General features: G+C 36.5%; 3 protein-coding genes and 1 long non-coding RNA gene across 10 annotated transcripts in view; 2 read left to right on the top strand and 2 right to left on the bottom strand.

The window, feature by feature from the left end:
• Positions 1-275: 275 nt before the first annotated feature.
• Positions 276-4,269, bottom strand: bik (BCL2 interacting killer). Of its 2 annotated transcripts, none has more exons than XM_073814758.1 (6): positions 4,077-4,269; positions 3,960-3,988; positions 2,749-2,849; positions 2,406-2,549; positions 655-769; positions 276-499 (listed from the first exon to the last, which is right to left on the bottom strand). In XM_073814758.1, the coding sequence occupies exons 3-6, from the start codon at positions 2,841-2,843 to the stop codon at positions 395-397; spliced, it is 459 nt and encodes a 152-aa protein (XP_073670859.1). In that variant the 5' UTR covers positions 2,844-2,849; positions 3,960-3,988; positions 4,077-4,269; the 3' UTR covers positions 276-394. The 2 variants fall into 2 exon arrangements, with proteins under 2 accessions (XP_073670859.1, XP_073670860.1); XM_073814759.1 differs by having other exon boundaries at positions 655-766; positions 4,077-4,182.
• Positions 4,270-5,555: 1,286 nt separating this feature from the next.
• On the top strand, positions 5,556-8,329 carry cbll1 (Cbl proto-oncogene-like 1, E3 ubiquitin protein ligase). Of its 3 annotated transcripts, none has more exons than XM_065268583.2 (6): positions 5,556-5,622; positions 6,154-6,312; positions 6,415-6,518; positions 6,591-6,674; positions 6,767-6,840; positions 6,953-8,329. In XM_065268583.2, exons 1-6 carry the CDS (start codon positions 5,610-5,612, stop codon positions 7,971-7,973), a joined length of 1,455 nt encoding a protein of 484 aa, XP_065124655.1. In that variant the 5' UTR covers positions 5,556-5,609; the 3' UTR covers positions 7,974-8,329. The 3 variants fall into 3 exon arrangements, with proteins under 3 accessions (XP_065124655.1, XP_073672257.1, XP_065124654.1); XM_073816156.1 differs by lacking the exon at positions 5,556-5,622 and adding an exon at positions 5,662-5,680; XM_065268582.2 differs by lacking the exon at positions 5,556-5,622 and adding an exon at positions 5,682-5,810.
• A 1,607-nt stretch (positions 8,330-9,936) lies between these two features.
• LOC135749807 (chloride anion exchanger-like) overlaps positions 9,937-21,715 on the bottom strand; it is a 17,180-nt gene continuing 5,401 nt past the window's right edge. The window contains exons 3-20 of the mRNA XM_065268475.2: positions 21,144-21,254; positions 20,010-20,170; positions 19,697-19,861; positions 18,508-18,660; positions 18,207-18,289; positions 17,337-17,484; positions 17,104-17,217; positions 16,408-16,485; positions 16,215-16,310; positions 13,884-13,990; positions 12,147-12,216; positions 11,610-11,702; positions 11,322-11,417; positions 10,983-11,213; positions 10,798-10,852; positions 10,535-10,668; positions 10,385-10,462; positions 9,937-10,285 (exon numbers count right to left, since the gene is read on the bottom strand). Coding sequence (XP_065124547.1) covers positions 10,247-10,285; positions 10,385-10,462; positions 10,535-10,668; positions 10,798-10,852; positions 10,983-11,213; positions 11,322-11,417; positions 11,610-11,702; positions 12,147-12,216; positions 13,884-13,990; positions 16,215-16,310; positions 16,408-16,485; positions 17,104-17,217; positions 17,337-17,484; positions 18,207-18,289; positions 18,508-18,660; positions 19,697-19,861; positions 20,010-20,170; positions 21,144-21,254 — 2,012 coding nt within the window. The 3' untranslated portion in view covers positions 9,937-10,246. The remainder of the gene's footprint in view (positions 10,286-10,384; positions 10,463-10,534; positions 10,669-10,797; positions 10,853-10,982; positions 11,214-11,321; positions 11,418-11,609; positions 11,703-12,146; positions 12,217-13,883; positions 13,991-16,214; positions 16,311-16,407; positions 16,486-17,103; positions 17,218-17,336; positions 17,485-18,206; positions 18,290-18,507; positions 18,661-19,696; positions 19,862-20,009; positions 20,171-21,143; positions 21,255-21,715) is intronic.
• The window catches only part of LOC135774836 (uncharacterized), a 19,807-nt gene continuing 13,656 nt past the window's right edge, over positions 15,565-21,715 (top strand). For 2 of the 4 annotated variants that reach the window (XR_012336721.1, XR_012336723.1), the window contains exons 1-3: positions 16,159-16,241; positions 18,576-18,631; positions 20,076-20,216. This is a non-coding gene — a long non-coding RNA (uncharacterized lncRNA). Of the gene's footprint in view, positions 15,906-16,158; positions 16,362-18,575; positions 18,632-20,075; positions 20,217-21,715 lie in introns of those variants that run through there. The other 2 variants (XR_012336722.1, XR_012336724.1) reach the window with 2 other exon arrangements.

The following is a 21,715-nucleotide window of genomic DNA, read 5'->3' as shown; positions in this document are numbered from 1 at the left end:
TTGTGCAATAAAAAGGAACCGTTGACTTTTTAAAAAAACACAAAATAAGAAACATTTTTATATTTGAATATTTTATTGCGCAAAAATTATGTTTTGGAAAGCCCAGCCTTCTTAAATAGTTCAGAAATGCTTTTAGAGGAAGAGTTAACAATTCAATAGCCTAATTGTCCAGCAATAGAACACAAAAACACATCTTTCACAGACCTGCACATATATAAATATACATATATATGTGTGAACCAGCACTTAAAAACAGTATAGTCGTTATAAAAGAAAATGCAAATAAAAGCTTTGGTAAAGGTTTGGTAACATTTGACCACTGTAAGGCCAAAGACCAGCTTTTGCCCCTCATACCTCACAAAACCCACCCACCCATTATAATTTAACTAAAATATTAATTCCAAATTGCATAAAAGAGAGACACAGTGGCCAATAGAAAAGCAGAGGCCAGCATAAAAGCAGTCTTGCGTGAACAGTCAGAAATGTGCAAGTTGGACACCTAAGGAAAAGCAAAAAATTGTGATTAATCTTCTTTATCTAATGTTTAAATACATGCCCTAGAAATGATTTAGACTTTAAAGTGATACAAATGCACAATCATCACTCACCAAATAATATATACAGTTATTTCACTAATACATATACTGTCCTTACCCATTGTGTTGTCCACTTCCTAGCCTCTTGACAGCCAGTATGAAGCTGTGGAATCAGCCAGGATGTTCTCAGCATCGGCTTTATTTTGGACCCCCAAATGTTCCCAAGCATCCTGCTTTAAACAATTTTATAATTATAAACCCTAATATAGATAAACTGATACAACCATTTCTTTATTTAAAGGTGCATTGTGTAACTTTTAGAAGGATCTCTTGACAGAAATGCAATATAATAAACATAACTATATTATCAGTGGTGTATAACGTCCTTGCATAATGAATTGCATTGTTTTTATTTCCTTTAGAATGAGTTGTTTTTATCTACATACAATGTGGGTCCCCTGACATGGAAGTCGCCATTTGTGCCGCCATATTTCTACAGTAGCCCTTAACGGACAAACTGTTCTATAGAGCGCATTTTGTTACTACGTTGTTTCAAACGATGATGTGTTTGTCCTGTGGTGGCTACCCAATGCGTTTTGAGGGGTGAGCTGTTTGTGGCAATTCGCAATCTCACCACTAGACGCCGCTAAAAGTCCCACATTGCACCTTTAAAGTTGGTGTGTGTACATTTTTGAAGCATCTAGTGGAGAGATTGCGAATTGCCACCAACTGCTCACCCCTTAGTTTCAAAACACATATGGTAGCCGCCACAGGACAAACATGTAGTCGTCCAAGACAACGTAGGGATGAAATGCGCTCTATAGAGCAGTTTGACCGTTTAGGGCTACTGTAGAAACATGATGGTGACTTTCATGTAAGGTGCCCCGTTGTGTATATAGATAAAAACGTCTCATTCTTAGGTAATAAAAACAATACAGTTCATTATGTAAGGTCTTTATACAGCACTGATAATATAGTTATGTATATTATATTATATTGCATTTCTGTAAAGCGATCCTTCTAAAAGTTACACAATGCACCTTTAAAGCATCTTAAAGGGATAGTTCACCCAAAAATGAAAATTCTGGCATTATTCACTCACTCTCATGTTGTTACAAACCTGTATAAATTTCTTTGTTTTGATGAACACAAAGGAAGATATTTTGAGAAATGTTTGTAACCAAACCCTTCGTGGACCCCATTCACCTCCATAGTAGGAAAAAAGAATACTATGAAAGTAAATGGGGTCCACAAACGGTTTGCTTACAAACATTTCTCAAAATATCTTCCTTTGCGTTTATCAGAACAAAGAAATGTATACAGGTTTGTTACAACATGAGGGTGAGTAAATGATGACAGAATTTTCATTTTTGGGTGAACTATCCCTTTAAAGGGACACAAGGCAGCATTTTTATGTTAATAAATCATCTTCGTAAGTCGGTATATGGTTAAATGACTCATTACATGACGAATGAAGACTCTCTCGCCCGCCCCTACCGTCTGTAGGAAGAATACCCCACTTGCAAGTTCGCTGTATCCGACCCGGTGTCCTTCAGTCTCGTATAGTCTTAGATATAGAACGCATTTACTCCCAGACACTAGGGGGAGCTAGTAGAGAAATAATACTCAGACTTGCCTTGTGTGCCTTTAAGTCTGAACTGATGGCTACTGGTTTGGCAATGTATTAATGCTGATAAAAGTTAAAAGTATAGTTTACCCAAAAATAAAATTCTGTATGTAGGTTTTCATTTTATTTTACAAAAGGTTAGAAGTTAGGAATCGAATGCCTTGGTCACCTTTCATTGCATCTTTACATTTTGGCTGAACTATCTCCTTAACACTGATTCTTCAAAAAGAGATACAACTTACCCAAACAATGCTCTTCTGGTTTGGTTGTAAGTATATATCCCTATATTCCAATGCATGGGACGTTGGATGGCAAGTTGTTCACGCAATTTATTATCCAGTTCATCCCCTATCTGAGCCAGCTGTCGTCCAATGCGCTGGGTAACTCTGTTGTTCAGACATCAATAGGTTTAATATAAACCTTGCCTCAAAGGGCATGATATTAACATTAATGGTGTTTCTCAAATGGCTTTGCTTTATGTACCAATAATTGACTCAGATATAATATTTAACTGGTTTACATTTTTTAGGTGAATTACATGCCTAAATACAGTACAATAGCAAAAATGTAATGCTTTATGATTACCTCATATTGATGGTATAGTGAGTGTTGTGGTCTACCTCACCAGGTCCAGCCTGGAGGGATGTGGCATTTTTCGGCTGTCTTGTATCTTCCACCATTGTGTCCTAAAAAAGGTGTAATCATGTTTAAAAAAATTGAATTCAAACAGTCTACCCTTTTAACCATATATTTGCCTAAAATCCATTTTCAAGAGTGACTGTTTCCTATCTCTGCTGTGGTGGTGTTCGTGTGGGGCGAGCGAACTTTGTTATTGTGCCCTGCCCTTTGTGGTCTCACGTGACCTGAACCTGTAGCTATTGCTTTCAACGAACAAGCATCCCTCTGTAAACACACAGGGTGTGTTCCTTTCTATCGCTGCCATAGTGTTAGTCGATGACATCATTGCCAATACAATCAAGTTTCCAAAAACACCTGCTGCCATAAACATAGCTTTCTGCAACACTACAGATCTCTATGGTTATATAAAAAGTTAGGCTACAGATATAAATGGTTAATAAAGTGCCATGCATTTAAAACATCTAATTTTATTGGCATATTTACTGTTAGACACGGATATGATGTGATATAAATGCAGTTTCTTATTTGTAGTATACACACTACATATATGCATAACACACACATTTTTGTGTTGATCCAGTAAAAGGAAAACTGACTTGTTTTCATTTTCCTCTTCATGCGACTGTCGAAAACATTTGGTGTAATGCAAATAGGCATTCAAATCAGCCAAACTGCTCGAATGCTGAACAAAAAGTACATGTTTTTCGAAACAATTACATTGTTTGATAATGTAATAGCTACACTTAAAATAGACTAAATAAAATTTTCTGTGTAATAGTCCACATTGTGACATGAAAATACACTGACGCAGAGATATTTTAAAGACCAAGTCATCGAAAGACTATGAAAATATAATTTTGTGTTAGCATAATATCAAATTATGTATTATATAATTTATAATTTCATCCAAGCCTTCTCATCACATATTTTTCTTTTTTTTATAAAAGAATATTTGTCAGGTAGATACATTGATTTAAAAACTACTATTTATCTGTAGGCGTGTTAGCAAATATTTAAACAAGTACATGTTTAAAATAATATTCTGATTTTCATAGCTCAGTTTGTTTTGTGTTTCACCATAAACTAATTTGCTGACAGCAGTCGACATGTTCCAGTTTGACAACAAAGGACAGGTGCATAATGGAAAACAAACATACCTTGTTTGTAGATTAAAATGGACGCCGCCCTGCAACATTTAAACATAATTAAAATGTAAGAAAAATTTAGTGTTATTCATTTATTTTAAATAAAAAATTATATTTTTTATGACTTACAGCAGCGTCCTTTAATCTTCGTCTCTTCCTGGGATCTGACTCAGTACATTGATTACCTAGAGCCACACCTGCGGCTTTACAGTCAGGAAGCAGCACAGGATGTCGTTTTCATTTCAGACCAAAAGAGGTCACTAAATAATCCACTGCATTCATTCTGATATTGAATTCATTTGTGACCCTTGACCACAAAACCAGTGATAATGGTCAATTTTTAAAATTGAGATTTATTTTTTGAAAGCTGAATAAATAAGCTTTTCATTGATTTATGGCTTGGTATAATAAAACAATATGTGGCTGAGATATCTGGAATCTGAGGGTGCAAACAAATCTAAATATTGAGAAAATCACCTTTAAAGTCCCTACCGACACATATTACTCATAAATATTTTTATAATATATTTACAGTAGTAAATTTACACAGGCTATCTTTATGGAACATGGTTTTTACCTTATATCCTAATGATTTTTGGCATAAAACAATTCAGCAACTTTGACCTATACACTTGTTGCCTATTGCTACAAATATACCCGTGCAACTTATGACTGCTTTTGTGGTCCAGGGTCACATTTATTGTTATTTGTATATTTAATACACAACAATTAAACACAGTGCTAGGGCCTTTAGTGCAGTGGTTGCAATTTTTATTTTTTAACCCCTTGTGTGGGATGCTCTTCTCCCCAAGGAAAAATAATGACATTAAACAATCTAAAACGTAGAATTTGAATTAAACAAAACATGTTATGTTATCCAATGAAGTCCTGTTAGTTGGCAGCCTTATTTTTTATTTTTATATAATAAATTAATGTATTTATAATATGTCATAAAACTGGAACCATCTCGTTTTCCCCAGTTTAAATTCGACTGCTAGCTAAATGTGCTGGTCTTAATGCTCCCATTTTAAATAAAAATGACTTGGCTTGACCCTATAATTCAATTTCGAAGAGCATTGGGTTAGCAGTGACAACCGATCAAATGAGTGTCTTGTAATGCACTGTAAGTCACTTGGGATAACGCATCTGGCAAATGCATAAATACTAAAAATATAAAGTGAACCTATACATCAAACAAACCATGTGGTATTCTAACGTATTGGCTATGCTGACTGTTTTTTTTTATTGTTTTTTGTAAACTAATGTAAATAAATTTTAATAAAGATATGCATTCACTTAAAATAAAATACAATACCGTTAAATGTTACAGATCACTTAACTGACATGTGTCTAGTGATTTTAAAATCCTTTTAATGATTTGAAATGATTTTTGGAGACAACTATTGTGCCAACATATCATGTCTTTTATTACAAATGGATGATTTTGTTTATCTTTTTTTCAGTTTTAGTAAGAATAGTATAATTCTTAATTATGGATAAAAGTTAATAAAGAACACGTAAGTAATCCTAAACTTTGACAAGCAGCGTATATATTATGAAGGAACAATGCAAACGTATGTTTATCGCCTGTTACTTTTGTTTTGAGACTTTTATTTTGAAAGCCTCAAACCGGAAGTTCCGATTAATGTTAACTTCACAGTAATGGACCACAGTGGTAAGGAGGGAAATGTGTTATTTGCATTCGCGAGTTTCGTTTAAATTAAACGTGTTGAGTAAGAGCACAAAATCACTTGCCGAGTCTACATATGGCTAACCTATACATAACCGGTGTTTCTGTGTTAAATTAAATATGTTTTCTTACATCGTCAGTTATGGCCTCTTTCTCAATGTGGCGTTCATCCGGTAAATGTTACGGGTTTATTTTAAATAACTTAGAGAATTTGACCCAGTAACACGTGCGATTTAAATGACATTGTTGTTAAGTTAACACGAGCGTATTTGTGGCGTAACTTATTGTGCATTATCGGAGGTGGCTGTAGTGAAAAACGACCGACCATGTTGTTTAATTTCATTTCCGCACAATAAATACGTAGAAATGTATTGATGTGTGCACACTGATCAATACGTAATGTGTGTGTTTATGAAATTATGCTTACGCTGCTTTTTATTTCGTTTTTTAAATTCACATCTTGCTTTATATATTACCTGGGATAAACTTATTAACTTTACCATTTACTGCACACAGACACTGATATGCAAGGCACTGAGGGGCCATTGGGGGGTCTTGATGTCAGAAGAAGGATTCCGATTAAACTTCTTCCCAAACAAGCCAGGAATAAACCAGCACCCCGACCCCAGAGACCCTCAGGACGTTTACCATCCAAAACTCATATTGTGGATGAAGGTATTGAAGCCAAACATTAAAAAATAACCACACCCCTGTGTTTTCTTAAACATGCGATCAGACATACCAAACCAGTATTTTTTTGCTATGCGTCTCTGTTAGATGGCTTTAAATACAAGCAAGAAGAGAGATTTGACTGTGGCAACAAAGCAGGAGATGCATTTGCAAGTCAGCGACGGTTCCCACAGCTTTTCTGGGATTTCAAGGTAAAAAATGCAAAATTGCACTGCACCTTTTAGATTCAATGTATGTGGTCTTAATATCTCTCTCTTTTTCAGCTGCGTTTGATTGGTGAAAAAGATGAGACCCCGATTCATTTCTGTGACAAATGTGGGCTACCCATTAAAACATACGGACGTATGGTAAGAATATTTGGTGTGCGTAATAAATGTGTATTAATCTGTGTTTCTGTATTGATATTTTCATGCCTCCATTAATATCCATTTCTATGCAGATTCCATGCAAGCATGTTTTCTGTTATGACTGTGCATTGCTTCATGAAAGAAAGGGCGATAAGATGTGTCCAGGGTAAGATTAATTGCCTATTTTTGCCACTATTCAGCATCCTGAGCAGAAGCAAATGACCCAAAACTTAATTTTTGATCTAAAGCAAATGCCTCTGTTTGTTTTGTCTCCTCAGTATCAACCTGTACAGCTGTACCGATCCAGTCCAGCGCATTGAACAATGCCATCGTGGCTCTCTTTACATGTGTAGTATTGTTCAGGGCTGTAAACGCACCTATCTCTCTCAGAGAGACCTGCAGGCCCACATTAATCATCGACACATGAGGGCAGGCAAGTCCTCCAGCAGTCACTCCGACTCCCTCCACCATCCTCCCAGCTCGGAGGTGCCCGAGCGCTTCCGCGTGCCCCCACCGCACCTGTCCAAGGCTCATGTGCTCATACCACCCCCGCTGTCTCACGGTGGTCATGACCCCTACAGCCAACCTCCCTCTTCCTCCCACGATGATCACAGACCTCCTCCAGGCCAGCCTCCTGCTGGAGACATGGGGCCGCCGCGCTGTCTTGCTCAAGAGACTTTCCGAATCTCGACGGTTACCACGCGGAAGCACAGTAACCTCATTACGGTTCCGATCCACGATGATTCGGCAAGTTCGCGTGAGCCGCTCCCCCAACCTGGCAATGCCCCGCCTCCTCACCATCACCCTGGAGAGTATCCAGGGCAGCCCGTTGTGACCCACCCGCATCACATGATGGCCCTGCCTCAGCAGCACTACGGGCCCCCACCTCCTCCTCCTATCAGTCACCCTATGCCTCACCCGGGGCAGGGGTCCAACACGCCCCACATGGTTTTTAACCAAGCACCCCCTCCACTTTCATCGGTTCCTCCACCCATCACTCCACCTCCTGGGCATCTCCTCGGTCAGATGCCTCCATTTATGAACCATCCTCCACCAGGGCCACCTCCTCAGCATGGAGGTCCCCCTGTTAATGCCCCACCGCCCCATCATTACAACCCACAGTTTCCAGAGGACAAAAGCACTCTCAGTCCACCGTTTAACCAACCCGGGGGCTTGAGTCCAGGGATGTGGCCGGCTCCCAGGGGCCCTCCTCCGCGAATGCAGGGGCCGCCTCCACAAGGACAGATGCCTGGGCCACATCATCCTGATCAGGGCCGCTATAGGCCATATTACCAATAATAAAGTGGCTGTGGTGTTATTGCTAAAAATATTTAGTAACTGGTGGTGACTTGTTAACTGTATAGTAAAGATCTGACCGGATGCTGTTACATCTTGTGGTTGTCAGATATTTGAACATTTACTTTTTAATAATTGAGCCCATACATGCTGCATACTGGGGGCTTGTGTTCTTTTTGAATGTAATTAAAATAAATATACCGATTCAATCTTATTAAGTCTCTTTATAGCTTTATTCCATATTGTTTTAGCTAATATTAAAACTGGACTTTATTTTCTCATTACATTAACATCAGAGTTTTTATACAAGTGATATTTTATATTAAAGGCAAGTATGTGGCAAACAGATAAATATTTTAGACAGGTTGTCTTCTCTTTACTTTTTCTTATGGAGTTAAATATGTATCTGTATAACCCTCATAAAAGGTAAAAAAAAACTTGTTAATATGTAAAATAGGTAACCATTTGTAGATCTTTTTGCTTTATTGAATTAAATTGTATGTAAAATGAAGTGTTTTACGGGGCACAAACTAGCGCGGGGTTAATTGTAACGCAGCTACTTTAAATATTTCTACAGGGTCGAGCTATCTGTGATTTTGGTCGATTTCTCTTACTGTCAGAAGAGGATCTCCTATGAATTTGTGAAAAGTTTTAATGTGTTTTCATTAAGATAAAAGAGTGTATTGGAGGCATAAAAGTACATTTATTCATCTTTTTTTATTTCTAAGTTGGGTGTGTAAGTCACCAAATCCAACTTTATATTAAATTAATCACTGTCTTGTTACCTAAAACATAACACCATTTTAATTTTTACACAGCGGGGTTAGTTGTCACACAGAGTTACAATTAAGTTCGGGTATACAATGGTATTGAAATAAAAAGAATGTAAATACTATTAATCAAAATGATAACTTAATACAATGTCAGGGGAAATAACCCACAATTATGATTTTTTTTGTCTAAATTAAAAAAAATCTATATGGATTGCTGCATAATACAAGGATGGTTAGATGAAGGATCATGGATGGATGAATGTGTGGATATCTATCTATTATAGGCAGGTATATAAACAATATCAACATTTAGTATATAAAAATTTTTTATTAAATGTTTTGTTTAAATAACATTTTCTAGCAGGTGTTACAACAAACCCTCTGTTTGTTACAATTAACCTCACCTGTGGGGTAACGTTTGCACTCCTGTGAGTGTAATTGTACAAAAATAGTAAGTCCCACAAGTGTTCATTTGTAGCAGAGATGTGTGTGATGATTGTGTAAAAAGAAAATATTAATCTAACTTAAATATTTTTTGAATGATAGAGCCAAAATCAAAAAGCGTTACTTTGTGCCCCGCTCTCCCCTACTTGTTAGATTTTTATTACAAAATATTGCTGTTAAAACATAATATTTATTATACAGTAATTATACAGTTTGTTAATGTGTATTCTAGTAGTATTAACACAGTAAATTGATGAGCTGTAGTATAATCTGCACTTCTGTAAAAATACAGGATTACTGGCAACTAGCTGCCAGTAATTTACTGTAGATTTTACATTTATGTTATTTACTGGCAATAGTTTGTTCAAAGTTAAATGAACATGAAATATTTTCAGTCTTTATCAACTACAGTAAGTTACTGGCAACCAGCTGCATAATTACAGCTAATTGTTTACAGTGTGTAGCAAGTTTTCTATGGTAAGAACACTTCTATCAAGTAATTTTACTAGAGTTTACTATGCGTTTAGTATATCAAAAACTCAACAAAAGGAGAAAACTGAGTTTAAATATGGATATTTGTCTTACAAAATCACATCATTATTCTTAAAAGGCTTTTATTAACCCCTTTTATTAATCCATGTGGATTACTTCTGTGAAGGAAGGATGCACTTTTTTGGGCTTCAAAGTTAGAAGTTGTTCCCTGGTCCCTGTTTACTATCATTATAAAGCTTGAAAGGGCCAGGACATTTACTAATATAACTTTAAATCTGTTCGTATGAGAGTTTTTAGTCAAATGCACAGTGTAGTTTTTAGAAAACATTTGGATTTTTTTTTATTGTAGGTACACATAAAAATACATACTATCAAAACGAAAAAGAAAGTACATGTAGAAGAGTTCATTAAGTACAAAAGATCTTAATTTAACTGGAATCCAATATTTTGTTACACATTTACATGACACAGTAATTCACAAAATACAAAAGTTACAATCTGTGAAATCAAGTTAATGCTATGTACATCCATTTGTAATCTCACCAGAGTTTTACATGTGTGTTCGCTCTAAAATCTTGTTTCTGGCAAATCTTCCACTGTGCTGTCCTGCACAAGAAAAGCAAAATTTAACATAGGAATTATTTATATATAAAGAGATTTTGCTTTTGACAGGTTCAAACCCATGTCTTTGTTGGGTCACTATACCTCCACATCTTGGATTCTCAACCTGTTGCTCTTTCTGTTGCTGCCATTAATGTGTTCGTAAGGGATGCTTCCTTGAACCTGTTTGCAGAAGTGCAAGTCAGACATCTTTACTTTTGAGACATTTTTAATGCTTGTTCAGTCTTTATTTACCTTTTCGCTCACAGTTATCGGTGGATGGAGCTCGTGAATCCAGAGCATTGCATCATGGATGGTCAAGAAGAAGATCGAGGTCTTTATTTCATCATCAAAGAATTTACATTTCCTCAGTTTCTCTATTATGTACGCTGCAAACAACATATCAAAGGCTAGAGATACTGAACGGTTTATTGTTACATGCCAAGCATTTTCAAATATGGCGCCAATTTATTTGTCTTAAAACATGAAGATTGCAAAGAAAAGAAATGTCAACTTACGATCACAGCCGACAATGTAAACTTCAACATCAATGCGAATAAATTCCTTTAAGGCCTATAAACAGAAAAACAAGACGTTCGTGCATTGCATTTAGTTCAGAAACTGACAACGGAAAATGCTACATGACCAAAAGTCAGTGGACACCCTTATTATTTATTTAAAAAATAAATTAGCTGATTCATACCGTTTTAAGGCCCTTGAGTGCACATATATCTAAAAACGAGACTGTAGAGAAGTCCAGGACCAAACTGTGGATGTTCACTTGAGGGACTTGGATGTTGGCAGGAAGTTCTGAGTTCCAGTTCACCTGGATCGGAAGACCTGAATAGTCCGTGGGCTGATCCAGATCATCCACGTTGCCTTCATAATCCGATTCTTCGTTGGACATTATTGAGCATGTTGCTTCTAGTCCTTTCTGTAACCAAACAATATCTAAATTTAATATTGAAGTTACAGGTGTTTGAATACATTTATTGGGGAGTCATTTAGTGCAATTGTTATGTTTAAAATCACCAAGACGTACGGATGTTAAGATCAGCTCTCCTTTCTTGAGGAGCTTCTTAATTTTCTTTACAGCCTTGTTCCTCTTCCTCAATACTCTCAGGGGATTGAAGCCCACCTGTAATGCCGTAAACCTCATAGTTAGACACTGCGGTCATGATAATGCAGATTTTACTATGCATGCAGAAAGCACTCTGTATCTTTGTGATAGATCAGATCAGATCAGATCATCATCTCAAATAATATTTTTTTAATTTGTGTTAAATGTTATAGTGGGAAAGGTTGAGTTCATTGCAACTGCTGCACTCACAGTATCATTCAGTTTGTCTCTAAGAAAATCGATATTGGCAAAGAAAATAGGAGACGGAATTCTGAAAATCTTCACGCCCTCTGGTTCGTAGATCTGAAAAACATTTAGAAAAACAAAAATGATTGCTTCTTTTTGGGAAAGAAAGAGGAAGCTTTATTCTTTACTGTAAATAAACTCTATGCTGGGTTATTTTCAACAAAAAGTAATGAACCCAATCCATTGAAGCTGGATTGTTTCAACCCAAAATGCTGGCTGTATGTTTATCCCAGCATTGGGTCAAAAGACACAGCAAATGGGTTAAATCAAACCAGCGAATGTTTTAATTTGACCCAACAATGGGTTCAAATACCTAGTGTTGAAATAATCCAGCATAGGTTAATGGGTTGGTTCCTTTTTGACCTAATACTGGGTTGAAAATAATCCAGCATTTTTTTATAGTGTATATTTGAAATTGTCTGTATCTTTCACTATGACTAAGCATTGATACACCAAATAATGAATAATTTAGATAATAGCGCAGAATTAATATCTCATTACATTGATGTAGTCCTTGCGATCTCTGTAGATATCAGTCCCTGCAATATTAGCCAAGACACAGCAACGTGGGCTAAAGATCAGAAAAAGTCACATTATCATTCAAAAAAGAATGCACTTTCACTGTATTTGAGTATTTTTTCCAGTAAAATAACTGGCAATCTAACAAGATACATTTTACACTATTTTTCACTATTTAAAGGGATAGTTCACTCAAAATTAAAATTCTGTCATCATTCACCCTTCCTTATGTCATTACAAACCTGTATAAATATCTTTGTTCTGCTGAAAACAAAGAAATGTAATCGAGCAGGAAACCAAAGCACCATTGACTTCTATAGTAGCAATAGTCGGTGCTCAGAAATGGTTTGGTTACAAACATTGCTTAAAATATCTTAATTTGTGTTCAACAAAATAAAGAAATTATAAACGTTTCATTGGAAGGCACGTCAGGTCTCTGTTTGTTTAATGGTCTGACTAGTTGCTAAACTAAACTTTTCAACAAATACCTCTTTAGGTTTCCTAAAGACGAAGGGAGACGGCATTCATGGATTACGGCTATTTCATGGGAGGTTTGGCAGCCGATCTGTAAAGATTGTATACATTACAGGGTTCCCACACCTTAGTTAACTTCAAATTCAAGGACCTTTCAAAGACTTTTCAGGTCCAATACCCTCAAATTCAAGGACTAAATGTGGGGACACATTTCAACAGGTTACATCGTGTTACCTTTAAAGATACATTGTTACAGTTCCCTTTCGAGGGAACTTGCGCTGCATCACTGCGGTGACACTTTGGGGACGCCTCCAAGGGTAAGTGCGTCTGAATGTATATCAAATTCAACCAATGGTGAAGCTTAATGACAAAGACAGGGTGACGCAGGAGCCAGGAAGTATATCGCTATCTGAAATATTGCCAAAGACGGCGTTACAGGGACGCAGACAGTATGGCAAGGGAGATTCAGCGTCTCGTTCCCTTCTCCGGGAACAACAGTTACATACGTAACCCGAGACGTTTTTAGGTGTCAAACACAACTATGCAAAAAAGCATTTTGGTATGAATCAACATTCAAATACAGAATATATAAACATTTAAAGCGAACAGTTTAGCATGTGTGCTTAAAAGTCTAGAATGTTTATGATATTATCCTACACTACACAGGGAATAATATGGATTTTTTTCCAGAAAGCACTTTCAATGACCTGTATCTACGTATGTATATTTTCAAAAACTTCCCAAGGCCTTGAATTTTTTCCCCAGATTCACAAACTTTCAAAGATTTCAAGGACCCGTGGGAACCCTTACAGTAGTCCACATTTTACACAATAATGTTAGATAGTTTTTAATACACTTTAGCTATGATTTAAACTAATGTAATCTATGCGTTGTTTATTTTGCTTGTTATCAGAAATAAACTACTCAAAAAGGAATTCTTTGCAGTGTTTACCGGAAGTAACGCGTGTTCCACGAAAGCCGTTTGTTTATGTTGTTACAGCTGAAAATGTCTATACAGGTTTGTAACAACATGAGGGTGAGTAAATGATGGTTTTCATTTAATACAGTTCTGCTTCTCATAAATTTGTTGTAAAGTTTGACATTTTTACAGAAAAGACAAAATGAATACTAATGTTCCGATTAAATTTTGGAATAATAAATAATTGAATCAAATTGTATGTATTTTCCTCATAAGTATAATGTATCTCATTTTACAAAAATGCAGAAAATATCACTTATACTTACAACTGAGCCCTGAAGACCACAGTGAGCAACTCCACTCCCAGTCCTACAGCAAGTCCTAAATCAAGCCCCAGTAATATGGATGCCAGACATGTGCTCACCCAAACAATCTACAGAACAATGTACATACAATAAGTACTAGATGATCATTTTTGGGATGGTGTTTATGACTAAATGTGACCCTGTCTGTGAAATCCAGGCTAAAGATTAGGAGCATCAAAGTATGAATTCACTTTAATTTCAAATGGCCTTACCCAGTCAATATTAAAGATATCAAGGATATATTTTCACAGAATGTTCTTTACATTATGTTGGATGATTTAAAGGACAAGTTCGGTATTTTACACTTAAAGCCCTGTTTTCAGATCGTTTATGATGACGGTTTTGACTGAAATTTCGACATAAGCTACTGCCCCGACAATTTTCGGGTCTTTGTTGTTTCTAGTGATGGTCGTTTTCGAAACACTGCTTCATGAGGCCTCGAAACATTTACGAATCTTTTGTTTCGAATCAGTGGTTCGGAGCTTGTTTCAAACTGGCCCAAGTTACGTGATTTTAGCAAACGAGGCTTCATTACGTTATAACCATAGATATGTATATAAAGGCTAGATGGCTCGTCCGCGCTGATGGCCAATTGAGTGTAACGTCCGCATTTTGGCGGCCATCTTAGGACAGGGCGCTCGCTCACTTGTAGCATTGAGTTTTAATGATGCAGGTACTTTTAAATGACCATAACTTGCTTAATTTTTTACCGATTTTCAAACGGATTGGTTTGTTATAAACGTCAAAGATGTACCTATGACACTGAAAACGTATACTAAAAATAAATAAAAAATTCATGAAACATGTTAAAGCATCCAGAATTATAGCCACGTTAATAACGTTTGTAAAAAACCAAACCGTTTGTAAATCCGTCAAGAATTCAGCAAGTTACGAGCATTTTAGTTGGCGTATGTCACTCACCTTCCGTCCACAGCAGCAGGGAGCACCACTATGGCAGCACTGACCTAAGATGGCCGCCAAGTGACGACACAGCTGACTCCGCCTTGAGCCATCTAGGCTATATACACATATCTATGGTTATAACGGTTTCGAAACGTTTCGAAAATCCGATGGTTCACCACTAGGGGGAGTTGATCACATGACCAGTGTCTAATAAGTTTAGGTGAACTCGGGTCAGTTTTATTATGAAAGTTCATAAAACATTCATCCTTCTGACTAATAACACTGCCATGTTGTCTACTTTTTGTTTATAGACAGATTTAATGACAAAAATGTGCATAATTGAAAGGGTAGTCTTATTCATTTGTTTGCCCTAAATAAAACTAAAACACATAATACACTTTTAACTATGTCTTAATTAAGTTAAATATATTTTTTAACATATTTCAATAAAAATCTTGCTATTATTTTGTAAAAAAAGTGTAAAATGTTTGGACACATCTGCATATACACTATTTTGACCAGCAGGGGTCGCCAGCGTGTGTGGGTTTCGAACTGCTTCGAAAAACTGAATCAATTTTCGAAGCAATTGGTTCAATTGATTCGAAGCTTTTCTCCCATTACTAGTTGTTTCACCTCCCACCTTTATAATGGCTGTATAGGTGAACAGGAACAATCCTTCCTAAAATTCATTAAACTTTCGTTTACAAAGACGTGAAACTCACCGAGTGGTCAGGGGTGTTCACTGATATGCTCACACAAAAATCGCTGCACAAGATGCTTTCCAACAGGTGTTTTACCGTTCGTTGTAAACTTGTGGACCTATTTTTCCAAACGCCTCACACCCGTATATTCTTCCGCTGAGAGCTTGCATAATAGACACTCCAGCCCAGTTGGTGGCGATAATCTGCCTTTGCCAAATGCAAGAATACAAACGGGTTCCCGGCGCGGAGTAATACCGTACCTCACAGCACAACTAATACAAGTGAATAGAGTTGGCAAAAACTACGATAAAACCTGTTGGAAAGCATCTTTTGCAGCGATTTTTGTGTGAGCATATCAGTGAACACCTCTGACCACTCGGTGAGTTTCACGTCTTTATAAACGAAAGTTTAATGCATTTTAGGAAGGATTGTTCCTGTGCACCTATAAACCCATTATAGAGGTGGGAGGTGATACAAGAAACACCCCAAAATTCTCGGGCCAGCATCATATGTTCAAATTTCAGTCAAAACCGTTCTATTTCATCAAACAATCTGAAAACAGGGCTTTAACTGTAAAATACCGAACTTGTACTTTAATGTAAAAAATAACAATAATTACTTGGCTTTTTACAGGCAAAAGTAAATTTAGGAATTAAAAGAGAGAGAGAGAGAGTCTAATGGTTCCTACACAATCAGGACGATCTTTCTTCCACAGGTACGGGACCTCAACCACCTGCATCAACATTCCCTTCAGGTTCACGATTACAACAGCACCCAGCACTGACTGCGGTCACACAACACACCAGACAACTGCTTACAATACATTTCTCATAAAGTGAGCAAATGTGTTTTAAAATGAATGCTTTGAATTTGAGCCCAACCTTTGGTAGTGGTTCCAATAAAAACCCAATAATCAGGGTTACCACCAGCACTATCATGGCAGAGAGGAGACCAGCTATCTGTAAAATAATAATAGAGTTGTAGTCACCACACCGGTGGACATTGCCATCACTATTTACAAAACAGAAGATGAAATCAGTTTTTGACAATCTTTTAAGACATATTCTGGGTTGAAAGTCGGATGCACAGATAGAGTCCAGTCCTTGATTCTGATTGGTCAGTAGCCTTTTTTCGATAATTCTTATATTTTCAACTCTTTAGATTTTTGTTTCATTTTACCTGGCATATACTGTATACACTCTCAAGAAAAAGGTACAAAAGTTCTCACTGGGACAGTACCTTTTAAAAAGGTACTTTCATTTCATTTTTGTACATTTGAGGTACCAATATGCACCTTTATGGTACAAAAGTGAACTTTACAGCCTCAGTGACAACCTTTGTACTTTCTTGTACCATTTTTCTGAAATATTTTTCGTCCAGTTAGAAATATTTGTGCCACCTCAGTGTTTATGTATTATTTAAAATACAATATTTACTTTTTATGACCACTAGAGGTCAGTATTTCTCTCTAACTAGAAAACATGCCACAGATGCACAATTACCTTTCATGTAAGAGCCAGTGAAAGTTGCTTGTAAACACATTTACAGCAAACTGTGTGATCCTTGGAGATTTTTACCTGTGTTTTTCCTCCCGTGCTCTCTTGAACTGCGCTTCTAGAGAGAGCGGTGCTGACTGCCAGAGACTTGAATGCTCCTCCAAAGATGTTGCTTGTCCCGAATGCAATAAGTTCCTGTTAAAAAAAATTATGTAACCTATGACTTTGAGCTCCAGGAGCATGAATATCAGTAGGCTACTTCATTGACGCCTTATGTTTTTAACTAAAGAGTCATTTTAGAATGAAGACCTTACTTGATTTCCATCTATATGGTAGTCGTGTTTAACGGAATAGACTTTAGCCACTGAATAGGCCACGGCAAATCCCACAACAGCCATTGGGAGAGCATCCATCACTGTCATCTGGAAAACCTGCAGACTGGGAGCCATTGGGGGCTCAAACCTAGCACAGATGGAAACATGTTTATTTCTTTATACCTTTAGGGCTCTGTTAGTTTTGTGATTTAAAGCATATGGATGAACTCCAAAGATTTGTTTGTTGCTTTATAACAGACCCCATGAACTCAAAATGTGAATTTTTTTGTATGCTATGTAGTATATAGTGTACGTCCATAACTTTACCTAATAGCACCTACTTGTGACTGGCAATATAGCAAGTACCACGTCGTGATTCTTGTTTGAGATGTAACTAAATCATTTGGGGTGTTTATAAAATGGACAGGCATTGATATATCCTGTCCTGCTTTAAAGTAAATATCAATAGAAAAGTGTGCTGATCAAGCAATTTTAACCTTTTTGAAATCATGCATTTCATTAAAGGGATAGTTCACCCAAAAATGAAAATTCTGTCATAATTTACTTTACCAACTGTATAAATTTCTTTGTTCTGACACAAAGGAAGATATTTTGAGAAATGTTTGTAACCAAATCCTTTGTGGACCCCATTTACTTCCATATTATTATTTTTTCCTACTATGGAAGTGAATGGGGTCCACGAATGGTTTGGTTCAAAATATCTTCCTTTGTGTTCATTAAAGTAAAGAAATGTATAGAGGTTTGTAACAACATGAGAGTCAGTAAATGATGACAGGATTTAATTTTTGGGTGAACTATTTCTTTAAATGGTATAATAAAATACAATTGTATGTAGATTTTACTGCTTACGAGCTTGGGATTTTCCCCACCACATCCACACCATGATTTTCCTTGAAGTTGAACGCATAGGAGACTCCGCACGCTATGATGGTCTGTGGACGGCATGACTTTATTTAAATACTGCATTTAAATTTTTTTACAAGTTGCATTAAACTTGTAATGACAAAAGATAATCAGACTAAAGCAAATATGAACAAATAGGTTTTCGATAGGTGACATGAAATAAGTATCTACTGAGAACCCATGAAAATGATTAACATTTATTATGCCACACATCACTGTGAGGTATATGATATATATTTATACTCACCATTATCACCTCGATAGGGATGGGCACGGGTAACTTTGATTTAAATCTCTCATTAATCTCTTTTGCAGCTAGCACCGAGACCATCACCACAAGCGCTGTGACCAGATCGTGGATGTTTGTTGAGGTGATCTGGACAAATACTTTCTCAAGAGTCTGCGATTTAAGCAAAGATAATAGATTAACATGTAGCAGTTCATATTTAAGAGAGAACTGAGAATTTGTATTTGCAGTTTGGCTTATGTCTTAATATTTGGTTATACTTAAAGGGGACACATCATGAAAATCTGACTTTTCCATTTTTAAGTGCTATATTTGGGTCCCCATGTGCTTTTATTAACCAAGAAAATGTGTAAAAGATCAACCCAGTAACTTAGTTTTGGTAAACTATTCTCTGCAAGCATGTGAAAAAATAGGTCTTTGAAATTTGGCTTCCCTTGTGATGTCAGAAGGGGATAATACCGCCCCTTAATCTGCCCTGTCCAACCACTGCACTGACATTTAGTGCAGAGATCAGCTCATTTGCATTTTAAAGGACACACCCAAAAATGCCTAATTTTTGCTCAAACCTACAAAGTGGCAATTTAAAAAAATAATAATAATAATCTGTGGGGTTTTTTAAGCTAAAACCTCACATATACACTCAGAGGACACCAAGATTTATTTTACATCTTAAAAAAGTCTTGTGAAATATGTGAAGCTTTAGCTCATAATACCATATATATATATATATATATATATATATATATATATATATATATATATATATATATATATATATATATATATATATATATATATATATATATATATATATATATATATATATATATTATATATTTATTTATTTATTACCCCTTGTTTAAATTGCCACTTTGTAGGTGGGAGAAAAAATGTGCCGTTTTTGGGTGTGCCCTTTAACATGCAAATGAGATTAAGGGGCGGCATTATCCCCTTCTGACATCACAGGGGAAGCCAAATTCAATGACCTATTTTTTTTACATGCTTGCAGAGAATGGTTTACCAAAACTAAATTACTGGGTTGATCTTTTTCACATTTTCTAGGTTGATAGAAGCACTGAGGACCCAATTTTAGCACTTAAACATGGAAAAAGTCAGATTTTCATGATATGTCTCCTTTAAATAGGTTTTCCGTTGTGGCTTTCCATTTTTGAATGTGAAACAAACTTACGTATATAATGGCAAATGGACCACTGTAACCTGGCACGTTCAGGCCAAATATAAACTTGAATTGGGAAACCATAATGTGAACCGCAGATGCGGTGGTAAATCCTGATATCAGAGTATCAGACAGATACCTGACGATGAAGCCCACTTGTAGCAGCCCCATACCAAGCTGGAAACAGAAAAAAATACAGTTCAACATGGACTCAGACTCTTATTGTAGATACAGTATACGTATGAATTAATATTTTATTTAATACTCCCCTACATTTGCCAAACAAAATCATGAAACAATATTCCTTATAGGATGAATGGTGCACCTGGAATAAGCCCATTAGGAAAGTAAGTGAGGCTGACACCAAGACTCTCTGTTCATCTTTTGTCAGGCCCTCGAAACCAGTGATGTTGGCAGCTGGACCCTCATCTGGTACCAGTCTGGTAACTACCGTGCCCACCATGAGACTCAACACAGGAAAAGCTCCTAGGAAAAACAATAGCACAGAAGAGTATTAACATTTATCATAAAAGTAAGCCCCAAGTGTTTTACCTCAATTATAGTTTAAGCTTATATGTGGCAAAACTTACACTTGGCACTGGTGTACCTGTCAGAAATAAAAGTACAAAAGCTGTCACAGGGGTGGTACCTTTCTTTAAAAAGTACACCTTTGTACCTAATTTTACTACCTCAAATATATATATTCGTACCAAATATATACATATCTGTACCTAAATGTTACATAAGTACCTTTTAAAAATGTTTAACGTCCCAGGGCAGCTTTTGTACTATTGTAAGAGGGGAAAGGATGTGAATGAAGATATTCCAGTGTTCAGAAGGATTCGAATAATTCAGGCATACACGACGGTAGACATTACTTCGTGCTTAATTTATTTCAAAGAGTAGCCTACGTCATGTCGAGGCCACATACAACTACCCTGCTCCGCGCTCTGCACATGCGCCACCACGCCAATACAAGAGGCTTGTTCGACTTCATGCGGAGCCGCAAGAACCGACAGCCGGATGCGTCGAAGTACCGCGAGATCGAGACGAAATTAGACTTCGTATGATTTCTCTAATCGTTCTCGCGGTACTTTGACGCCAGCCGGCTGTTCTTGGGCGCCGCATAAAGTCGAACAAGCCGAATACGATATACGTAACTAGATACCCAATAAACATTCAGAACAGTTTTCCAACTCATGCCCGTTCAAAAATAAATCTCACATTTTTCCCCTCTTAGAAAAAGAAATGTCCTCATTTCCTAAACAAAAAATAATAATAAAATAAATAAATCTCACACTATTTTTTGTAAGATTGTATTCAGGATCAGCTAGACAGTGCAAAACGGGTTTTACCGCTCGCAATGTCTTTTGTCTTAAAGGGACAGGTCACACAGAAATAAAAATCATGTTTAGTTTTTTTATTTGTACGTTCAATAAATTATATACATACAACTCACCCACAGAAATGTGCCGAGAGGTGCCTAAGAAAAAATAAATAATGACTGGAAAAAATGCAGCATATAATCCATACCAGGGAGAGATGGATGCCAGCAAACTGTAGGCTAGTCCTGAGGAGACAATGAAAAGGCAGTATATTAAGACCCTTTAAGTGCACATGACATGTTTTCTTGTAAATGAATGGATTCTGCCAACAAAGTAATATTTCTGAACGGCCTGACGCCGGGATACGTGCTGATAGCATTAGATATCAATATCATTATCTCATTTTTGAAGAAGGTGGTCTTTAGCGCCATTTTTCTTCTGAACTCCTCAATTATTCTCCAAACCATTTCATAATCTCTCTAAAGATATGATCATATTGGTTTGATCTGTGGATGTGGATCAGCCTTGTAGTCTCCCTCAAGGTCTTATGATATTTTTTTATGTAGGAGAGATAAGATAAACTTGTTTCATTAAAATTCAAGGCAAGGGCTACTAATAAAATAATTGAAAGTTTTAAAACAATTTATTAGCATATTTTTGTAAGCTAACTGATCAAGGTCAAGGTCAAGGTAGTATTTATTGTCTC

Source organism: Paramisgurnus dabryanus, chromosome 1 (genome assembly GCF_030506205.2).
Source record: "Paramisgurnus dabryanus chromosome 1, PD_genome_1.1, whole genome shotgun sequence".
In the NCBI taxonomy this organism is placed as follows: domain Eukaryota; kingdom Metazoa; phylum Chordata; class Actinopteri; order Cypriniformes; family Cobitidae; genus Paramisgurnus; species Paramisgurnus dabryanus.
The sequence above is the reverse complement of the archived record's forward strand: the minus strand, read 5'-3'. Positions and strand labels throughout refer to the sequence as shown.

Coding starts and splice junctions, on each gene's coding strand:
- bik (XM_073814758.1), bottom strand. CDS start 2,843: ATGGTGGAAGATACAAGACAGCCGAAAAATGCCACATCCCTCCAGGCT. Junction 770..2,405: donor ACCAGAAGAGCATTGTTTGG/GTAAGTTGTATC, acceptor AATTGTTTAAAG/CAGGATGCTTGGGAACATTT. Junction 500..654: donor GGAAGTGGACAACACAATGG/GTAAGGACAGTA, acceptor GCTTTTCCTTAG/GTGTCCAACTTGCACATTTC.
- cbll1 (XM_065268582.2), top strand. CDS start 5,780: ATGGCCTCTTTCTCAATGTGGCGTTCATCCG. Junction 5,811..6,153: donor CTCAATGTGGCGTTCATCCG/GTAAATGTTACG, acceptor TACTGCACACAG/ACACTGATATGCAAGGCACT. Junction 6,841..6,952: donor GGCGATAAGATGTGTCCAGG/GTAAGATTAATT, acceptor TTGTCTCCTCAG/TATCAACCTGTACAGCTGTA.